The sequence below is a fragment of the Malania oleifera genome, chromosome 6 (genome assembly GCF_029873635.1).
Source record: "Malania oleifera isolate guangnan ecotype guangnan chromosome 6, ASM2987363v1, whole genome shotgun sequence".
Lineage (NCBI taxonomy): Eukaryota > Viridiplantae > Streptophyta > Magnoliopsida > Santalales > Ximeniaceae > Malania > Malania oleifera.
This window is the reverse complement of record NC_080422.1, coordinates 49,964,277-49,981,765: the sequence shown is the minus strand read 5'-3', so window position 1 is coordinate 49,981,765 and position 17,489 is coordinate 49,964,277. Positions and strand designations below refer to the sequence as shown.

The 17,489-nt window shown below is 37.9% G+C and overlaps 1 protein-coding gene across 4 annotated transcripts in view; it reads left to right on the top strand.

Moving 5' to 3' along the window:
• The window catches only part of LOC131158224 (organic cation/carnitine transporter 7), a 49,723-nt gene that overhangs the window by 10,934 nt on the left and 21,300 nt on the right, over window positions 1–17,489 (top strand). For all 4 annotated transcript variants that reach the window (XM_058112931.1, XM_058112930.1, XM_058112933.1 and 1 more), the window contains exons 2-3: window positions 8,712–8,980; window positions 11,468–11,705. In XM_058112931.1, the coding sequence (XP_057968914.1) occupies window positions 8,712–8,980; window positions 11,468–11,705 (507 nt within the window). The remainder of the gene's footprint in view (window positions 1–8,711; window positions 8,981–11,467; window positions 11,706–17,489) is intronic.

The following is a 17,489-nucleotide window of genomic DNA, read 5'->3' as shown; positions in this document are numbered from 1 at the left end:
ATTGAGCTCAATATTGAAATATTGGACGTAATTAGGCATTTAAGTAAAATTGTAATCCTTAATTAATGATTTTAAACACCTAATTACGCAACTTTAACACGTAATCACACCCCCCAACTAACATTTTTTTAGTCTTTAGCAAATAATGTGAATGTATTCATACCAGGGGAGTAGCAACCATAATTCTAGTACTTTTGAAAATCGCATGCCATGAAATATGTTTATTGAGTTTAGGAACATAGGAAACAAATTAATCCAAGTTAAGTATCAACTGAGAGATTTATACACCATTTAGTAAATCAACCAAGCTAATGGGGTGTAACAAAGCTTGCGTGCATAAAATAAGGCTAGAATTCCAAGATTGACTACCAATAGACATTAAAAGTTTCAGTCGCAACAGTTGATCTGAGACAACTGCACAGTCTTACTCTAATTCAAAACCATTGTAGTAGCGGCTTTCACACTATTACACTTTAAAAGGCATCCACTTTCTTACTTAGTTAGGGACGTTTCCAGTATATGAATGTACAATGGTGGCTTTCACGCTATTACACTTTAGAAGACACCCACTTTCTTATTTAGTTAGGACCCCGGTAATAGGTAGCCCTTTTCAGAACACAATTGTTTCCCTTTTTTTGTTTATTTCTTTTTTTTTTGTTCCTTTTTCTCTTTTCTTTTTTCTGTTCTTTTTGCAATTGATCCCTGACTTGTTTCTTATTTTCATTTGTTTCAAACTTTTTCTTTTTCTTTCTTTTCTAAGCCATGAGGATATGGTTCGTTAGAGTCCCAAACAATTGAAGTGTACATCAACCAATAATGACCTAAGGTAGTCTTTCTAAGTATTCTGATCTGTGTTGTGTGTGTTTATCGAGACTTTTAACATCCTTCCCTTGGTTGAAACTAAGTAAAATGGATAAATTTCCCTGTTGATTTAAACTCTGATTTGCACTACATCCTACATGTTCCATGTTCTCAAAAGAAAAAAAAAATAAAAATAGCATGTAACGTTCACAAATAAGGAATTTAGCATGCTCTGGGCTCAACAATACCAGCATTTCCCAAAGGTGGACCAACTATCTAACGCATGCACACATCACATTAAAATCACATAGCAGCACACAATTGCACATACATATTCTCTCCCCCCAACTAAAATGAAGCATTGTCCTCAATGATTGAAAAGAGAAGCAAAAGAATGATACTGAGGGAATTAGAAGAGTACCTGGGTAAAGAAGTAAGGGAAAAGAAAAAACTGAAACTAAAGGAAAATGTACCTAAAGATAAACTAAAAATAAAACAAAATGAAAATAAGGAAAGAAAAACATCACAGTATGTCTGGAGGAGGCTCGGGAGGAATTTCATCTGGTAGGTGCAGGTTTATAAATTGAACTGGCGGGTCTCCAAATTTGAGTCACCACAATGAATCTGCTTTGTTACCTGCACAGAAATCATCTTCAAATAAATCAATGTGCTCCAAAATGTCAGACAAAACATGTGCAGGTTAACTTTCTTGTTTTAACAATAAAGGATCTTTATCCAGTATGCTTTCCAAAACATTCACTTCTTTAAGAACCAGTCTTTGAGGAAATGGTGTCAAAACAGTTACCTTTCGTTCTTTAGAAGCATCAACATTAAAATTTTTATCTAATTTCTTGAAAGTTGAACTCTTACCATTCTGATCAGCCTCTCTATCTGGTGTACAAATCACTTTACCACTGCGGGGATTTGTTACGACATTGTAATCCTTGACATTTACTCCAGTAGAGGATGATGGTTCCACGACTGTAACCTGCACTTGAGTATTTAGCTGGTCTTGAGATGGGGATTCACCTTCCTCTAATGCACTCAATGTTGTGTTCAACCTAGTCAAATTGGTCCTTATCTTGTTGATGACTTGAGAAGTCTGAGTGTTAGTTGTGGTCTGAATATGCATAAATTGCTGAAGTGTATTAGCCATCTATGCCATGCTATCATCAAGAGACTTCTTTGGTGGAGCGGGTTCTAGAGCCTGAAAATTTTGAGCAACTAAGGAATAGTTCTGAGAAATCTGATGTGGCTAATACTGATGTTGAGGGGCAGCCTAATGATATGCCGGCTAAGAAGGTGGTGCATAGGATTGGGGAGGTTGCTGAAAATGTGAAGAAGATTGACTAGACTGATCATTCCCCCATGAAAAATTCGGATGACTCCTCCATCCCGAATTATAAGTGTTAGAGAAAGGCTGATTTGGTGCTCTATTAACCAAATTCGCTGATTGCATCTAATTAGACCCACTCTCCTGTAATAATGGCATAATCGGACAATCCTGAGTCTTATGTCTAGAATCGGCGCATAGAGAACACACCTCCACTGCTTTTGCTGCTTTCATCTTGTCTAATTCCATAACCTCTACCCTTCTAGTCAAAGCAGCAATACGAGCTTGGACATTAGTTTTCGCTTTGATTTCATATTTGCCTCCACCACCAATTGTACTGAGAGGTTGTACTGCCAATGGTGCCTAATCAAATCGTGTACTCCATTGTTGGGCACTTTCAGCTAGGTAATCAAAAAATAAGAGTGCTTGATCCGGTTCCTTGCTAAAGAATTCCTCGTTACACATGATTTGAACAGACTGTTTGCATTCATGAGTGAGAGTTGTGTAAAAATAATTGACTAGCCTCCAAGACTCAAACCCATGATGTGGACAAATGTTTATCAAATCCTGAAACCTTTTCCAACAAGCTTGGACAGTCTCATCACCTTTCTGCATAAATTGACTGATTTGCTCTTGCAGAAATTGGGTTATTTGAAAAAGAAAAAATTTATGTAAGAATTCACGTTGCATATCAGTCCAACTAGAGATAGAATTAAGTCTCAAAGAATTAAACCGAATCTTCGCTTTATCCTTTAAAGAGAAAGGAAATAAAAGAAGTTTAATAAACTCGTCAGTGCTAGCTCTAGTAATAAAAATAGTGCAAGCCAATTCAAAGTCTGTCAAGTGCTGGTAAGGGCTCTTAGAATCCATCCCGTGGAACTAAGGTATCACTTACAACATCCCATGCTTAATCGTGAAATTAGGTGCATTATTAGGTAAAGCAATGCATGATGGTGTAGTGGTTCGTGTGGGCTGCAAAAAATCTGGTGCAGGTGCAGCTATAGTTTCTTCAAAACTCTTTTCCACAAAAAGATTATATAAATCAATTTTAGTATCCTCACTTGTAAAAGAAACAGAAGAACTATTTGACTCTGTGCTGTGAATATCACTACTAGTACTGAGTGAAATTTTGTATAATCTATTTGAAATATCTTTGACCCAAGGCATCAAACATCAATCCAAATAGCAGAAACTCACCAATATAGTAGCAAACAAGCATGATAAATTATTATTATTATTATTTTTAGATTATGAGAAAAATCAAAATAAAGCGAAAACACTAGTTTGAAACTAAATTTGACAATTCCTTGGTGTCATGGTCCGACTAGTTTCACACCGTTGTGAAGGGCCGTGCGGCGCTAGCAAAAGCACTTTTGCTTAACTAGCCAGCCTATCGTTTACCAACATTCATCCACGAAGCACTTTCATTAACATTCATTCAGATAGCAGTAGAAACAGTAATCAATTCATGAAAGCCGTGGTAAGCAAGCAGTAAACATTGAAGCAAACGTAATTCATTAACAAATCCTCCGTTGACATGGTGTACTTAGTGAGGGAGGCAAGTAGGCTAAGCACGTTGACAATTGCTAGTGAGTTTTACAATGACTGATGAACACTCACCCTCCCCTAAAGAGGTTTTTCAGTAATTATCATCCTGGCACTAGGAAACATCAAAGTGACCGAGGAGTCATATTGCCTTATTTGGCTTACAAAGACTCTACTAGCAGAAAATAACCCTACACTAGTATTTACATGATGGAAACCCATCCCAAGCACACGAGATAAGCGGTCACAGGCAAGCATAATGCCCTGAACAAGCTTAGCTCGTGACACTCGGCAACGGTGCCAAAAACTTGACTCACTCTAAAATGAGCAACGCAAAGGCTATTCCAAGTATAGGAGGTTTGTTGCCTAATAATTAGCCCAAAATGCCAGATCGTCTCCTTAGGGAATGTAGATTAATTTCAAATTCGCGTTAGAACAACAAGGAGAAAATAAAAAGCATTTACTGAACACAGTTCAGATTCATGTTCTTAGGTTTATGAGAGTTTGTAACGAAATTAAAACAACACAAAACATAAACTGCAGACATAACATGCATAAAGTAAATGACAAGAATAACCAAAGCTTTAAATATTCAAATAATAAACCAAATTGAGGACTTCATTACTTCTAATAAATATCCTTCAATCAACAAAGTAAACTCAACGCAATAATAACTTAAACAAGACATTGAAAGAACAATAAAGTAAACCTAAAATCAACTCAGCACAATAATAACTTAAACAAAAAAATAAATCCAACAATATCTTAAACAAAATAAGCTAAACTCAATAATGGCTTAAATAAAAATAAACTCAAACCAATAATAAGTTCCAACAAGAGAACGTAATCCAACATTGAAATGGAAATTGCAGGAAATTAAAAAGAACAAGAACTTAAATTTAGATCCTGGAAATTGAAAAACAAAACATTGAAATGACAATACAATAAAGAAGATAAATAAACAAGGGAAAAGGGAGAGAGAGAGGGAGAGAGAGTGATAGAGTGAGAGAGATGGGTGGCTGAGAGTCCCCTTGAAGCTTCACGGCTGCTGTTGTTTTTCTTCCATGCACACAAGCTGCTCACACAGCAGCTTGGCCGAATGCATGCTGTGCCTCAAACCCTTAAAATCCCATTCCCCCATGCGGCTGCTTTTTGTTTTTTTTTTCATATAAAAAAGAAACGCTACGGCCTCCTTTTCTTCCTTCAGCGCATGGCCCATTTTACATTGCATGGGCCATGCAGTGTGTTCACGTGCGGCCTCCCCTTTTAGTTCTCCTTTGCTGCACCTCACAGACCGAGACCCCTTAAAGCTGCGCATGGGCCTTCACTCCTCTCCAATCTTCAATTATGCCCCTTCTTTTTTTATTTCATGCGTTGCTAGCCCATTGTGTGCACGGCCTCCAGCTCTTTTATTTAGCGCACAGCCCACATTCGTTTCTTTTTTTTTTTGATAAGTAACAAGTTTATTGATAACAATTTTACTTAGATGCCTAATTACGTCCAATATTTCAATATTGAGATCAATTTATAATATTTAAAATTTTTATCCTATACTTGCTTTAAATTTATGAGTTTTTGTATTTAATTATTACGGGGTATTAATTAGGCATTTTAGTAAAATTGTAATCTTAATTAATGCTTTTAAACACCTAATTTCGCAACTTTAACGCGTAATAACTCTTAATGATAGAGAGTTGGATGAGCTTCTCGTTGATTTTATTGAATAATTGTCATCTTTCTTCAGGGAGGGATGTTCATTCTTGGCCCTTGGATTATTCACGGTTATATTTTTGTAAATTATTTTTTGAGTTCTTGACCCACACACTACTTCCTCTTTTCCTATTTATTCTTTTACTTGGAAGGGCAAATTACCCCCCAAAATATAAGGCTTTTCTTTGGTTGGTTGTGCTTAATAGAATCAATACTAATAACTATTGCAGATTAGGAGACCATTGAAGGCACTTCCTCCAGATGTTTGTGTGCTTTGCTACAATAATAATTCAGTGATCACATCTCATCTTTTTGCATTGTGATTTCGCATGGAGAATTTGGAACTAGTTTTTTGGTGTTTTGGGAGAAAGCTGCATTTGCCAAAATCAGTGGCCCCAAAAAAGTGTTTTTTCATAGTAGTGAATCAATCCAAATTGCTTGCCAAGCTGTAAAGAAAAATCTAGGGACATTTCCTTTGAACCAATTGACGAACTCCAACCAGCTGAAGTTTTCCTGTGCCTGCTTAAATTCCAAGCTGACTGAAACGAAAGATCCCCTGAAGAAGTATTAATCCAACTGTAACTATCTGCTGTATCAGAAAGTAGATGAGAGACTATTCTTTGTCTGCTCAGCCTTTGATAGTCTTTGTAGACACCTTCTTCAATCGTGGTTAATTACATAACAAAATATTATTGACTTCTAGTCCCAATTTTGTGCAGGGTCCGCACTTTCCTCACGTGCGCCTGGGATTGATCATGAGACATATGGCAGGTCTCCCAATCAATCCTAGGTCTTGGGATGTTGTGTAGAGAGATTTGTCTTGGTGGGCTTGAATCGGGGTCTATTAAGGGTGGCCCAACCCCCTTAACCCTTTCTTAGTTAGCTCAAGTGTCACCCGCACCATGTGGCATATATTTATTTATTTATTTTTTCTGGCTGCGTGTCGTTATACTGTTAGATGACTCAAATTATCTTTCTCCCATTGGCTGAAATCTTATACACAACCATTATCCTCCCTTGTTGGACAGTAGGATTACTCCTAGTTAGCACTATAAATACCACCCTTTTCATTCCATTTGAGGGATCTTTTGGCCCTTATTTCTCACTAGAGACCTCTCTCTAACCCAGAGCTTCCCTCTCTGAAACCGTGATCATCCTCACGTCATCCTCTCGCCACTTGGCACTTGAGCTCCTAAGGATTGCTTGGTTCTTCTCTCCTGGCAATCTCCACTGCATCCCATTACTTTTATGTGATAGGGCCTTCCATCTACATACAAGAGCCCACATTTACAGTCTCCTTGGCCAATTCCAGCTCCCATTTTTATAAAAATCCACAACCTTTGCATTGCTTGAAATCCCAGCTCAATTGGCAAGTGCTTATTGGAATTAGCTAGGAGAGGTGACAGAGATATCCAGTTATCGTAAAAGAAATTTCTTTTTCTCCATCTTCTTTGTACAAGCTGTAGGCTAACTGTCTAACCTTTAACATATTTTTCCAAGTGCATGTGACACCCCATATTATGCCCTTTTAGTTTATAAGTGTGGATCCAGACAACCCACAAGAAAATTTCCCAATGTCTAAGCTTTAACATCTTTTTACAAGTGCATGTGCTGTTCAGGTCTGGCTTGACAGCCCAATATTTTGCCCTTTTAGTTTATTATAAGTGTGGATCCACACAACCCACATGAAATTTTTTGAAGAAACTTTATACCACAAGAGCTTGATAGGTATAATCAATTTACAGTAAGACAATAATTTCAGTCCAAGATCATTTCTGTCTCTGGATGGCATGTCTGCCCGTTTTATCTTACTTCCCATTAAATTTTGTCATTTCCTTAACATAAAAAGGACTTGAAACTTCTTTCCAGGTCCAAAATTACAGAGGTAGGAAGGAAGAACACAGCTGTACAATTAGCCTGAATATTCTGGCGAATTGATTTAACCAATTGTAGTTTGCAAGCATAAGATAAAAATTTGTGTGACCAAGAGTATTCTAGCTGTAATTCTTTCAACAAGAATCTCACAATCCATTTTGGTCAACCCTTTTTTTTACCAAAGGAAGTTCAAGATACTCGACAGGCAAAGAGCCTACTTTCATCCAACAATATTGGTTATTTCATCTCTGACTTTGAAGGATTACTTGCAGCCCATAAATGTTATAGAAAATATCTAGAACAACTTGGTTACATTCTCGATGTGCTTATTGATTCTAATTCTCAATTAAACTCCTCTTTTTTTTTTGTGCTACCAAAGGAACAAGGTTTCTTGCATCATTTCAGTCCAATTTTATTGCCTCTCATTTGTGATCCTCCACCACTGGACCATGGGTAGACCCATGTTGGAGTCTAATTTAGAAGAGTTGGATTAAGGGATTGCTATGTTTAGTTAATTAGTTTATTATGTGTATTTAGTTTAATTAGTAGTATGATCTTTGTATTTAGGGGTTGGTTTGTAGAAGATGTGTGCTTTAGGGGTTCTTCTGAAATTTTATATGTTTTTAGGGGTTTATGTGTAATTTAGGTTTCTTTAGGGTATCAAAGCCATGAAAGAATTAGTTTTTGATGAATTTGTATTGAAAGAGAAGTGTGATTTTCCCCCTATTGTATCTCTTTCTTCTTCTATCTCTCCCACATTCTTTCTTGGTTGCAATATTCTGCATAAATGCATCAAAATGTTCTTTAAAATAAAAAGAAGAATTGATTCTAAATTTTTCTATATTGCGAGCATCCATTACTTCCTTGGAGATAGGTGGATAAACCCATCTCACTCCAAAAATGAAATTAAATTATGCCAAAAGTTTAAAGCTATATGATGGCCGAGAAACAACATGGCAATTTGTTCTGCTGCAAGACTTGTACATCACACAAACATCTTGGAGTGCTTTATGAGGCCTTATCATGTACAGCAACTCATTATTAATCCTCTGAAGGTCAACATCCAGGCGTAGTTGTCAAAGGCGCTCCTTTTTAAATTTTTTTCCAATATTGTGAGTGATACTTCTTTAAAGATTAAAAATTTGACACTGTAGCAGAATAATTTCCATTGTTTTTTTTAATAACAATTAGTAGCCATTCATGATATCGTCATACTGCTAACATATACAAGAGTTGCATGTTGCAGTTGTAGTACAGTGCCTCCCCTCCATGTAGCGTACCTTCCCTGAAATTTACTTCTAAAATCAAGCTGTTAGCTAACTTTGCTGTGAATTTATAAGAAACCGTTGCAACTGTAGTTTGATTTTCTTAAAAAGTGCTATTTTGGAAAATTGAAGGTGAATTTCTAAGACATGGTTTGAGGCTCTTGTTTTCTTTGGCTATGCAGATGGAAGATGGGAGCTCAAGATACACAGTTGATGAAGCACTCTTGGCCGTGGGGTTTGGAAATTTCCAGATTCTTGTTCTTGCTTATGCAGGGATGGGTTGGGTTTCAGAAGCAATGGAAATGATGCTTCTTTCATTTGTTGGACCGGCAGTTCAGTCAGAGTGGGGGCTTTCTTCTCAAGAAGAGAGCCTAATAACCAGTGTGGTTTTTGTAGGCATGCTAATTGGGGCATATTCATGGGGCATTGTTTCAGATTACTATGGACGACGGTGAGACTTCCCTCTTTTGGATTCTACTCTAATGGTTGGTTTCTTAATGCATTCTATTGGAATTTGTAGAGAAGAAATTTCCACCTAATGCCATATTCTTTGTAGGATGTATGAATTGCTTTATAAGTTGCTTGAGTTCTAAGTTCTTTGAATCTAAATTGAAAGACTTAAAAATTGTGATTATGTATTTATTTAATGCCTAAATCAATTATAAGTCAAATTTAGTAGTGGCTTTTCGTCAAAATACAGCAGCTGGGCCTCAATTTGAATGCTGCCAGATCTTCAAAACACTGAAATTCACATTGATAGTCCAAGGTCTTGTAGTATAGGTAAAAACATCCCGAGGCCAAGTAAAAAATATTGCAAAAAATCCAAAATATTGTGGCTAAACTCAATTTCTCGTGATTCTGGAAAATGCAGATGATTCTTGCTGTTCCTCACTTGCGTGTTGCTGGCATGTAGAGCATGTGTGTTGCTGGAAAAGGTCCTCCGGTGATGATTTTCTGGATGGAGATAGATTGAGGGGAGGTGAGTTTAATGGTGGTGGTGGTGTGTCAAAACAACTCTGTCAAGGTGGGATTTTAAAGTGGTTGGCAGATGGAAATTTTCAGGTGGTGTGTGGAGATTATCTGGCGGTCAGATGGCAATGAAACTTCAGGGGGTGGTGTTTCTGGGGTTCTTTCTTTAATACTGTGGGTGGTGTCGTGAAAATCTTCAGGAAAACTGGTTTTGAAAATTCAGTGGCATGACTGCATTTGCAGATGAAAAGTTCTTTGAATTATATTCTGCAAATTTTGAACTTTGTTGTTGCAGCAATTGAAGCTTGTGGAAGTGAATTGCAGTTGTTTGGAAATTTTCAGTTGGCACATGGGGATTCATTGGTGGACAGATGGTGATGAAACTTCAGGGGATGGTGTTTTGTGGGGTTCTGTCTTTGAAAGTGTGGGTAGTGTCATAAAAATTTTCTAGAAAAAGGGGTTTTGAAATTAAGTGCTGTAATTTCTGGGAAAGTTGCAGATGAGCCGTGCTTCGAAATATCTTTTGCAAGCTCTGAACTTTTTTGTTGCAGCAATTGAGGCCCATGGAAGCGAATTGCAGTTGTTTGGTGGATGTGGTTCAAATTTTTGGATGATTCTTCAATGGAAATTTGATAGATCAGTTATAGAAGAAGATTATAGATGTATTAAGTTTGGTCTGATACCACATTGATGTAGAACAAAAATAGAGAATCAGAAATAGAGAGAGAGATAAGATTGACAGATTTAAGGGAGGGATATAGAACGAAGAAGAGAAGTAGTTGAGGAGATGAAGAAAGAGAGAAGAGAAGGGGCTGCTGGACAGAACAGGAAGTAGACCCCAATAGGGAAGAGAAAGTTCAGATCAGAAACAGATCATGGGAAAATAATTGAGAGTGATCAGAACAGGGCAGAAGAAGAGAAGAGATGAGGAAGAACAAGGAAGGAGAGAAGGAGAGGTTGCATGACAGAGGGAAAACCAGTCTGGAAATCTGAATTCAAAATGATCACTTTCTAATAAATTACAAAGAAAGTGCTTATACAGTTATACTCCAACATTACAACTAAAAAATAATTACAAAATAACCCCAAAGTACTTAAAATACATAAAATAAACCTAAATTAACTAAACTTCTAACATAATCCGAAAGTTTCCTAAACTAAAATAAAAATCCTAGCTACAACATAAACACCTAAAGTTCTGTCACCAGGAATTTCATTTTGCTATAACTGCTTTGCCTTAGAAGAGATAAATGGAAGGGATTTTAAGGCTTCAAGCACATAAATGGTGGATCTGATTGGATGTGGTTGTCTTATCCTGCTGGTGGTCGCATTTGTTCAGATTGGGGTGACAGTTAGGTGGGCCAGGGCTAGCTAATTTGAAGTGCTTGATTAATTATAATGTAGAACATTTAAAAAGGGAATTTTTTGGGTGGGTTATTGATTGATGGTTTTATCCAGCTTATAGTTACATAAAGTGGGAGTGGGGAACCGGCAGATGCAGAAGATTCAAGGGTTAAAAGCTTCTAGGAAGCATCTATATATAATGTTCTAGAAAATATGTACCAAAATACATGTCTAGCTCTTAATGCTTAAATTAACAAAATTAAATTAGGGTTATATTTCCTTATCACAATGGTTAAGTTGTAAAATCACATTGTAACATTCTTTTTTTAATCCAAAATAATATACACCTCTGCATAAGAACTTCTTGTAGCAAATGCATAACTCTTCTTGTGTTCTTTAAGGCTAAAGTCAATTAATCTTGTTTGCTCCTCGTTGCTTTAAAAAGCCCTGCTGTCTGCACTTCCTTTTTTCTCACAGTACTTGGCAGACTATGCTTAAAAGAAGTGACTTTTTTGGAAATACTTTGAAAAAAATTGTATCTCATGGAGTTTCTTGTAGAACTCCTGCCTTTATGAGTTCAAAATTTTGGTAGTTGTTCTTTTAAATGATTTCTTAACTTGTGCAGGAGAGGATTCCTCATAACAGCCATGGTTACTGCTGGAGCTGGTTTCTTAAGTGCGGTTGCCCCAAATTATATTACATTGATTTTTCTTCGTTGTTTGGTCGGTATTGGTCTTGGAGGCGGCCCTGTACTCTCCTCTTGGTTTTTGGAGTTCATTCCTGCCCCAAACAGGGGCTTTTGGATGGTTGTTTTTTCTGCTTTCTGGACCCTTGGCACAATTCTTGAGGCTTCACTTGCATGGGTACATTTATGATTACCTCAATTTGTTAGTATCAATTTCATCAATATGCCCTGTTTTACCCTTCGCAATTTTTTGCTTATTTTACTATGTTTATGTGTAGTTTTTATACTTTTTTTTCAACTTCATTCTCATTTTGGTTTGCTGTGTTCTCCAATTCTGGATTCTGTCCAACTAAGTTAGTCTTCAAGGCCATGCAATTTATTCTAAGATAGTTTCTCTCCTTATTGCAAGTCATTAGTTATCCATGCGGATGAAGGCATACCTTAGAAATTAACAAGTGTGAATGCTCTAAATAATTCTTTGTTCAGGGAATGCTCAATTTTTAGATACAGGTTTGTTGGGAGTCATCATAATTCTTATGCAGCCTAGGGAATTTATACTGATCTCTATTTTTTTTTTTTTAAAAAAAAAATCCTTCATATATGGTGTAGGTTTAGGTTCATGGAGGACTGGTAGGTGATTTAGTGTTGCATACAAGAAAGCCAGAGGAAGTTTCCTCCCCACACCACCACCCCCCCCCCAAAAAAAAAAAAAAACGGAAGAACTTGAAGGAGCTGAACCCACTCTGGAATTTGCATGTGGGGTTGTGGATGTCTTAGATGCTGGCAGATTCAAATTTGAAAAAGGTGGGCATCTGTTCCAAGGTCTAGGGTGTTCAGATGCTTTAAGGATCTTGGGGAGTTATATTTTTTTTTTGGCTGAACTCTTTTCACTTATTCCCCCAGACCAAGACCAATCCCCCTTGTTCTTTCTCCCAAGGCAATGGCCTGGTGGGTCCTCCTGACCCTTCTTTTGATCCGAGCACAGCGGACTCCCTGATTCACCTAAGGAGTTAGGATGTCAAGGAGCCCCCAACTTTGCCATGCAGAAGCTGCTCTCCTGATTATTCCATGCTGAGATGGGAGTCCCTGCTGTTTTTTCACCAAGGAGTACGGAAATGGATGATGACCTGCAAGGGCTGAAATTTAATTTTCATAACAGCTATATCCCAGCTTAGTCTTGATTCCCATCAGTGACAAGGACCTTTTGGACAGCAACCCAGTGGACACATAGTCTACAAATTTTGAGGAAATCATATGCCTTGACAGTGAGAGCAATTGTTTCAAGGTACAGGTTTCTAACTGGATTTTTTAAAGGGTTAAAATGTTGATCAGAGATATTATGTTAGAGTCTCGTCTGGGGGCTTCGAGGAAAAAGCTATGAGCCTTTTGAAGGAACTTGAGAAAAAGAGTGAGATGAAGGCAAACAAAACCATAAAAGTATTGTGAGCAGAGGAAGAAGAAAGGAGTGCAGGGAACTAAAGAGGTCGGAGTTCTCAGTAAACCATGACTGACAGAAATTGGGAGTTTTCAGATTCTAAGGAGATTGGTTGCAGCCAGGATTATTTGCCAGATTTATGATGTTAATGCTTATTTCTTGGAATGATAGGGGACTGAATGACAAACCTAAAAGGCCTGTTGTAAAGTAATTTTTGAAAGTGGAAAAGGGGATGTGATTTGCTTGCGGGTGACTAAGAAACTTTTGACAAGAATCTCATCACCAACACTTGGGGAAATTTGGAGAATGCAAGTCTGAAGAATTTCTTGACTTAATGTGAATGCTCTTACTGACCTTCCTCTCTTTTGGGGCCTTTTTTTTCACTTGGTCCAACTCAAGAGATCACTGTCTTTCTTGAGTATTGAGAGGTTTTAAATTGTGACGAGGGGAGGAACATTTTTAGTAAATTCACCCGAAAGCTCCTCCCTAGTCCCTAGGTGTATTTCTGACCATTTCCCTATTTTGTTGGACATTTTTTTGGAGGAAGGGGTGAAGAGTAAATTGGGGAAAAATTCTTTTCTTCTTTGAAAATGTGTGGCTCAAGAAAGAAGGTTTTAAGGAGCTTATCAAGGAGTGGTGGTTTGCTCTCTCGTTTGAAGGCTTTGCTAGTTATGTGCTCACTTCAAAGCTAAAAGGATTAAAAAAAATTCCTTTAATGGTTGAATAGAAACACCTTTGGAAAATCCAAGTGAAGAAAGGATAGAGTTCTTACGAGAAAGAGTTTTGGTGTCCATTGGCATTGTTGGATCAGGGTTTGTTTGTGTATTGTGTGGTTTTTGATATTTGTGGATGGTGAGCCTAAATCTTGGTTTGCTGCATCGAGGGGTTTTAGAAAAGAAGACCCTTTATCCCCTTTTTTGTTTGTTCTTTAGTAGATGTTTTGAGTAGGATGGTGGGTAGGCAGTGGAAAGGGGTTTGGTTAAAGGGCTAGAAGTGGGGAGAGAGGGGGTGGTGGTTTCAATCTCTTGCTCGCTGTTGACACCATTTTCTTTGAAGACAAGCATAGTCTCTCTTTTAAGTGTATTTTGGGTATTCTTCATATTCTCGAGAGGGTGTCTGGGCTCAAAATCAATATGGGGAAGAGTGGTTTAGCAGCCATGAATGTGCCAGTCGAGCGTGTTAGGGAGCGGGCGAACGAAGTGGGGTGTGTTATTTTGGATTGGCCTTTGACATACTTAGGTCTCCCTTTGGGGGCAATCCTAGAGCTGCAGTTTTTTGGAATCTGGTAGTGGAAAGGGAGACGTAGAGATTAGATGGTTGGAAGGGAGTCCTCTTTTCTCTTGGGGGTAGAATTACTTTGATTCAGGCTTGTGTTGCTAGCATCCCATTTTATTTCCTGTTCGTCTTCAAGATTCTGGTGGAGATTGCTAGCAAGCTCGAGAGGATCATGAGAGAGTTTTTGTGGTCCGATGGGGGACTCATAGGGACCATTTAGTGAGTTGGAATGAGATTTGTAGATCTAAAAAGAAGGAGTTGGGGGGGGGGGGGGGGTGGGTTTGGATCTTTGTAAGTTGGTGCCTAAAAACACTGCTCTTCTAACTAAATGGCTATGGCGTTTCCCTCTAGAAGAATTGTCCCTCTAGCATAAAGTAATAAGAAGTAAGTTTGGGTTGGATGATAATGGGTGGGATAAAAAGCTAGTTTAACATGCTCTTTGGGGAGTCCGTGGAAATCCATTTCTTAGACTCATCCTTTTTCATCCCTCACACTAAACTTGAGGCGGGAAGGGGTTTTCATATTAGTTTTTGGAAAGACCCTTGGCTGGGAAATGCATCATTTTCTACTTCTTTCCCTTGTCTATTTCATCTTAGTTTTGAACAAAATAAAGCCATTTCTTTCGTTCTTGGCGAATTGAGTAGTCTTTTGGTGTCCTAGAATCTTCATTTTAGGATACCTCTAAATGATAGGGAGATAGTTGAATTGTCATCTTTGTTATCTTTATTGAGCGGGTGTAATCTGTCTTCGGGGAGGGACGTTCGTTCTTTTAGTCTTCGGACCAGTCAGGTGTGTTTTCTTGCAAATATATTTTTGAATTTTTGATTCGTTCCGACTCTTCTATCTCGCTATAATCCACTATTGGGAAGGTTAAGGTTTCCCCTGAAATAAAGGCCTTTTCTTGGTAGGTTGTGCTTAATAAGATAAATACCAATAATTTGTTGCAAATTAGGAGACCTATGAAGGCTCTCCCTCCCAATGTCTGTGTGCTTTGTTACAAGAACTCTGAGACAACTTCTCACCTTCTTTTGCAATGTGAATTTTCTTTGAGTATTTGGAATATGCTTTTTGGTGTTTTGGAGGAAAGTTGGGTTTGTCCTCCCTTGGTGGAAGACCTTTTGGAAATATCCTTTGCAGGTTTTGGCAGAAGAAAGGACAGGGCAACTTTATGGAAGTGTGGCTTATTCTCAGTACTATGGGGTTTATGGATAGAATGTAATACCCGTATATTTCTAGGAAAAAATTAAATCAGATGTTGGTTTGGGAAAAGTAAAATATTTGGCCTCTTTGTGGTGTGTCGGGTATGGATTTTTTAAAGAGGCAAACTTCTAGGAGTTTCATAGGGATTGGAGGAACACGTTGAGTGGATGATTTTTTCTTGTGCATTTTTTATGTTTTCGTTTAGTCTTGGAGAGTCTCAGTTTGTCTTGGGAGATTTCTCATTCTCCCTCTTGTAAATTCTCTTTCTATTAATGATGATATCTTCTTTTGTTATTACAAAAAAAAGGAAAAAAAGAAAAAAAAAAAGAAAAAATGCCATGTTGAGGAAAATATAGGACCTGACATTAATTCTCAAGGCCTGAATGATGAAGGGAAATTACAAAGGATCCTTTCAGGAAAATACCTATCTGTGCTGATAAATACAGAAAAAATTGGATGGAGACAAAAATCTAGGGCCTTATGTCTTAAGGATTACGAATGTAACACCAAGTTCTTCCACTGATGAGCCAATGCTCATAGAAGATTTGACAATTTGAACAGCATAAAAATTAATGGGGAAATTTTAGAAAAAGATGGAGACATCAAAGTAGGCATTTGCATATTCTATGAAACCCTTTACTCAATCATCTACATGGAGACTGCAGGTATTGGGGATTAATTTCATCAGGAACAGCACCTTTGCAGCCTTGTGGCTTGAAAATCCTTTAGTGAGGATGAATCCTTCATGCTCTGAAAGATTGTAATGGGGATAAAGCTCTAGGACTGAATGACTATACCATTTTTTTTCTCCCAAACAGATTGGGATGTTCTCAAAGTGATATTATGAAGGTCTTCAACGAGTTCCATTCTTTGGGTGGATTTATGGGCAGCATGTATTCTATCTATGTTCCTTTGATTCCTAAGAAGATGGGGGCTGTAAACATCAAAGATATCACCCTATAAGCTTGGTGGGGAGTGTTTATTAGTTCCTTTCCTAGGTTTTCGTCTCCAGACTAAAAGAAGCAATCCTGGAACTTATTGGACAGCACCAGCATGCCTTGTCAAAGCCTTGAAGGGAGGCAAATCATGGATGCAGCCCACATTGCTTTGGAAATTTGGATAGTCACTCTAGAGATGGAAAGGGAGGAGGTTTCGCAGAATCAATATGGAAAAGCTTTCGATCTTGTTTGTCATGACTTTCTTCTGTCATGAACAATGGGCTTTGGAAACTTATGGTGTAATTTGATTAAGAATTTTTTATTACACCATCTGGCTGCCCTTCAGACTCTTTCCTCTCTTCCAGTGGTTTGCGGCAAGGAGAACGCCCTTTCTGCCTTGCTTCTTGTCATTGTATTGAATCTGCTCAGCCTCCTGGTGCAAAATGCCACGAGAACATGACTTTTAAAGGGGTTTATGGTGGAAGGAAATGGCAGGGAGCTGGAAATTTCTCTTTGCAGATAATACCCTTATTTTCTGTGAGGCGGAAGCTCAACAAATCCTTATCTTGAGCTGCATAATTCTTTGCTTTGAAGAAATTTCTGGTTGAAAGTTAATTTGGTGAAGAGCGAGCTTATTTTCATTGGGAATGTGAGATGATGCTTCTTGACTGGTATCATGTGTTGCAAGCTAAGGATTTTTCTTTTGAGCTACCTCCACCTTGGTGCAATGTTTTAAGGAAAAATGGGTTTAGGAACCTATTGTCCAGAGGTTTGAAAAGTAGTTGGCTGGTTGGAAGCAAAACTCTCTCTAAAGACAGAAGCTCATTCCAGCCTTTCATTTTACTTCATGTCCCTTTTTCTCCATTCCTTGCTTTGTGGCTAGAAGATTGGAAGATATTCAAATAAGATTTCTTGGGGGAACATACAGGAGTTTTTCAAATTCCACTCAATTAAACGGGAAGTTGTTTGGAAGCCAATTCAAAAAGGTGGCTTGGGTCTCAAATCTCTTGCATTGCTGAATAAATCCCTCCTTGGTAAATGACTCTAAAGATTCATGGAGAGACATTGTTGCTTTTATTTATGACCTTGATTACAATGGCTGTATATCCAAAGA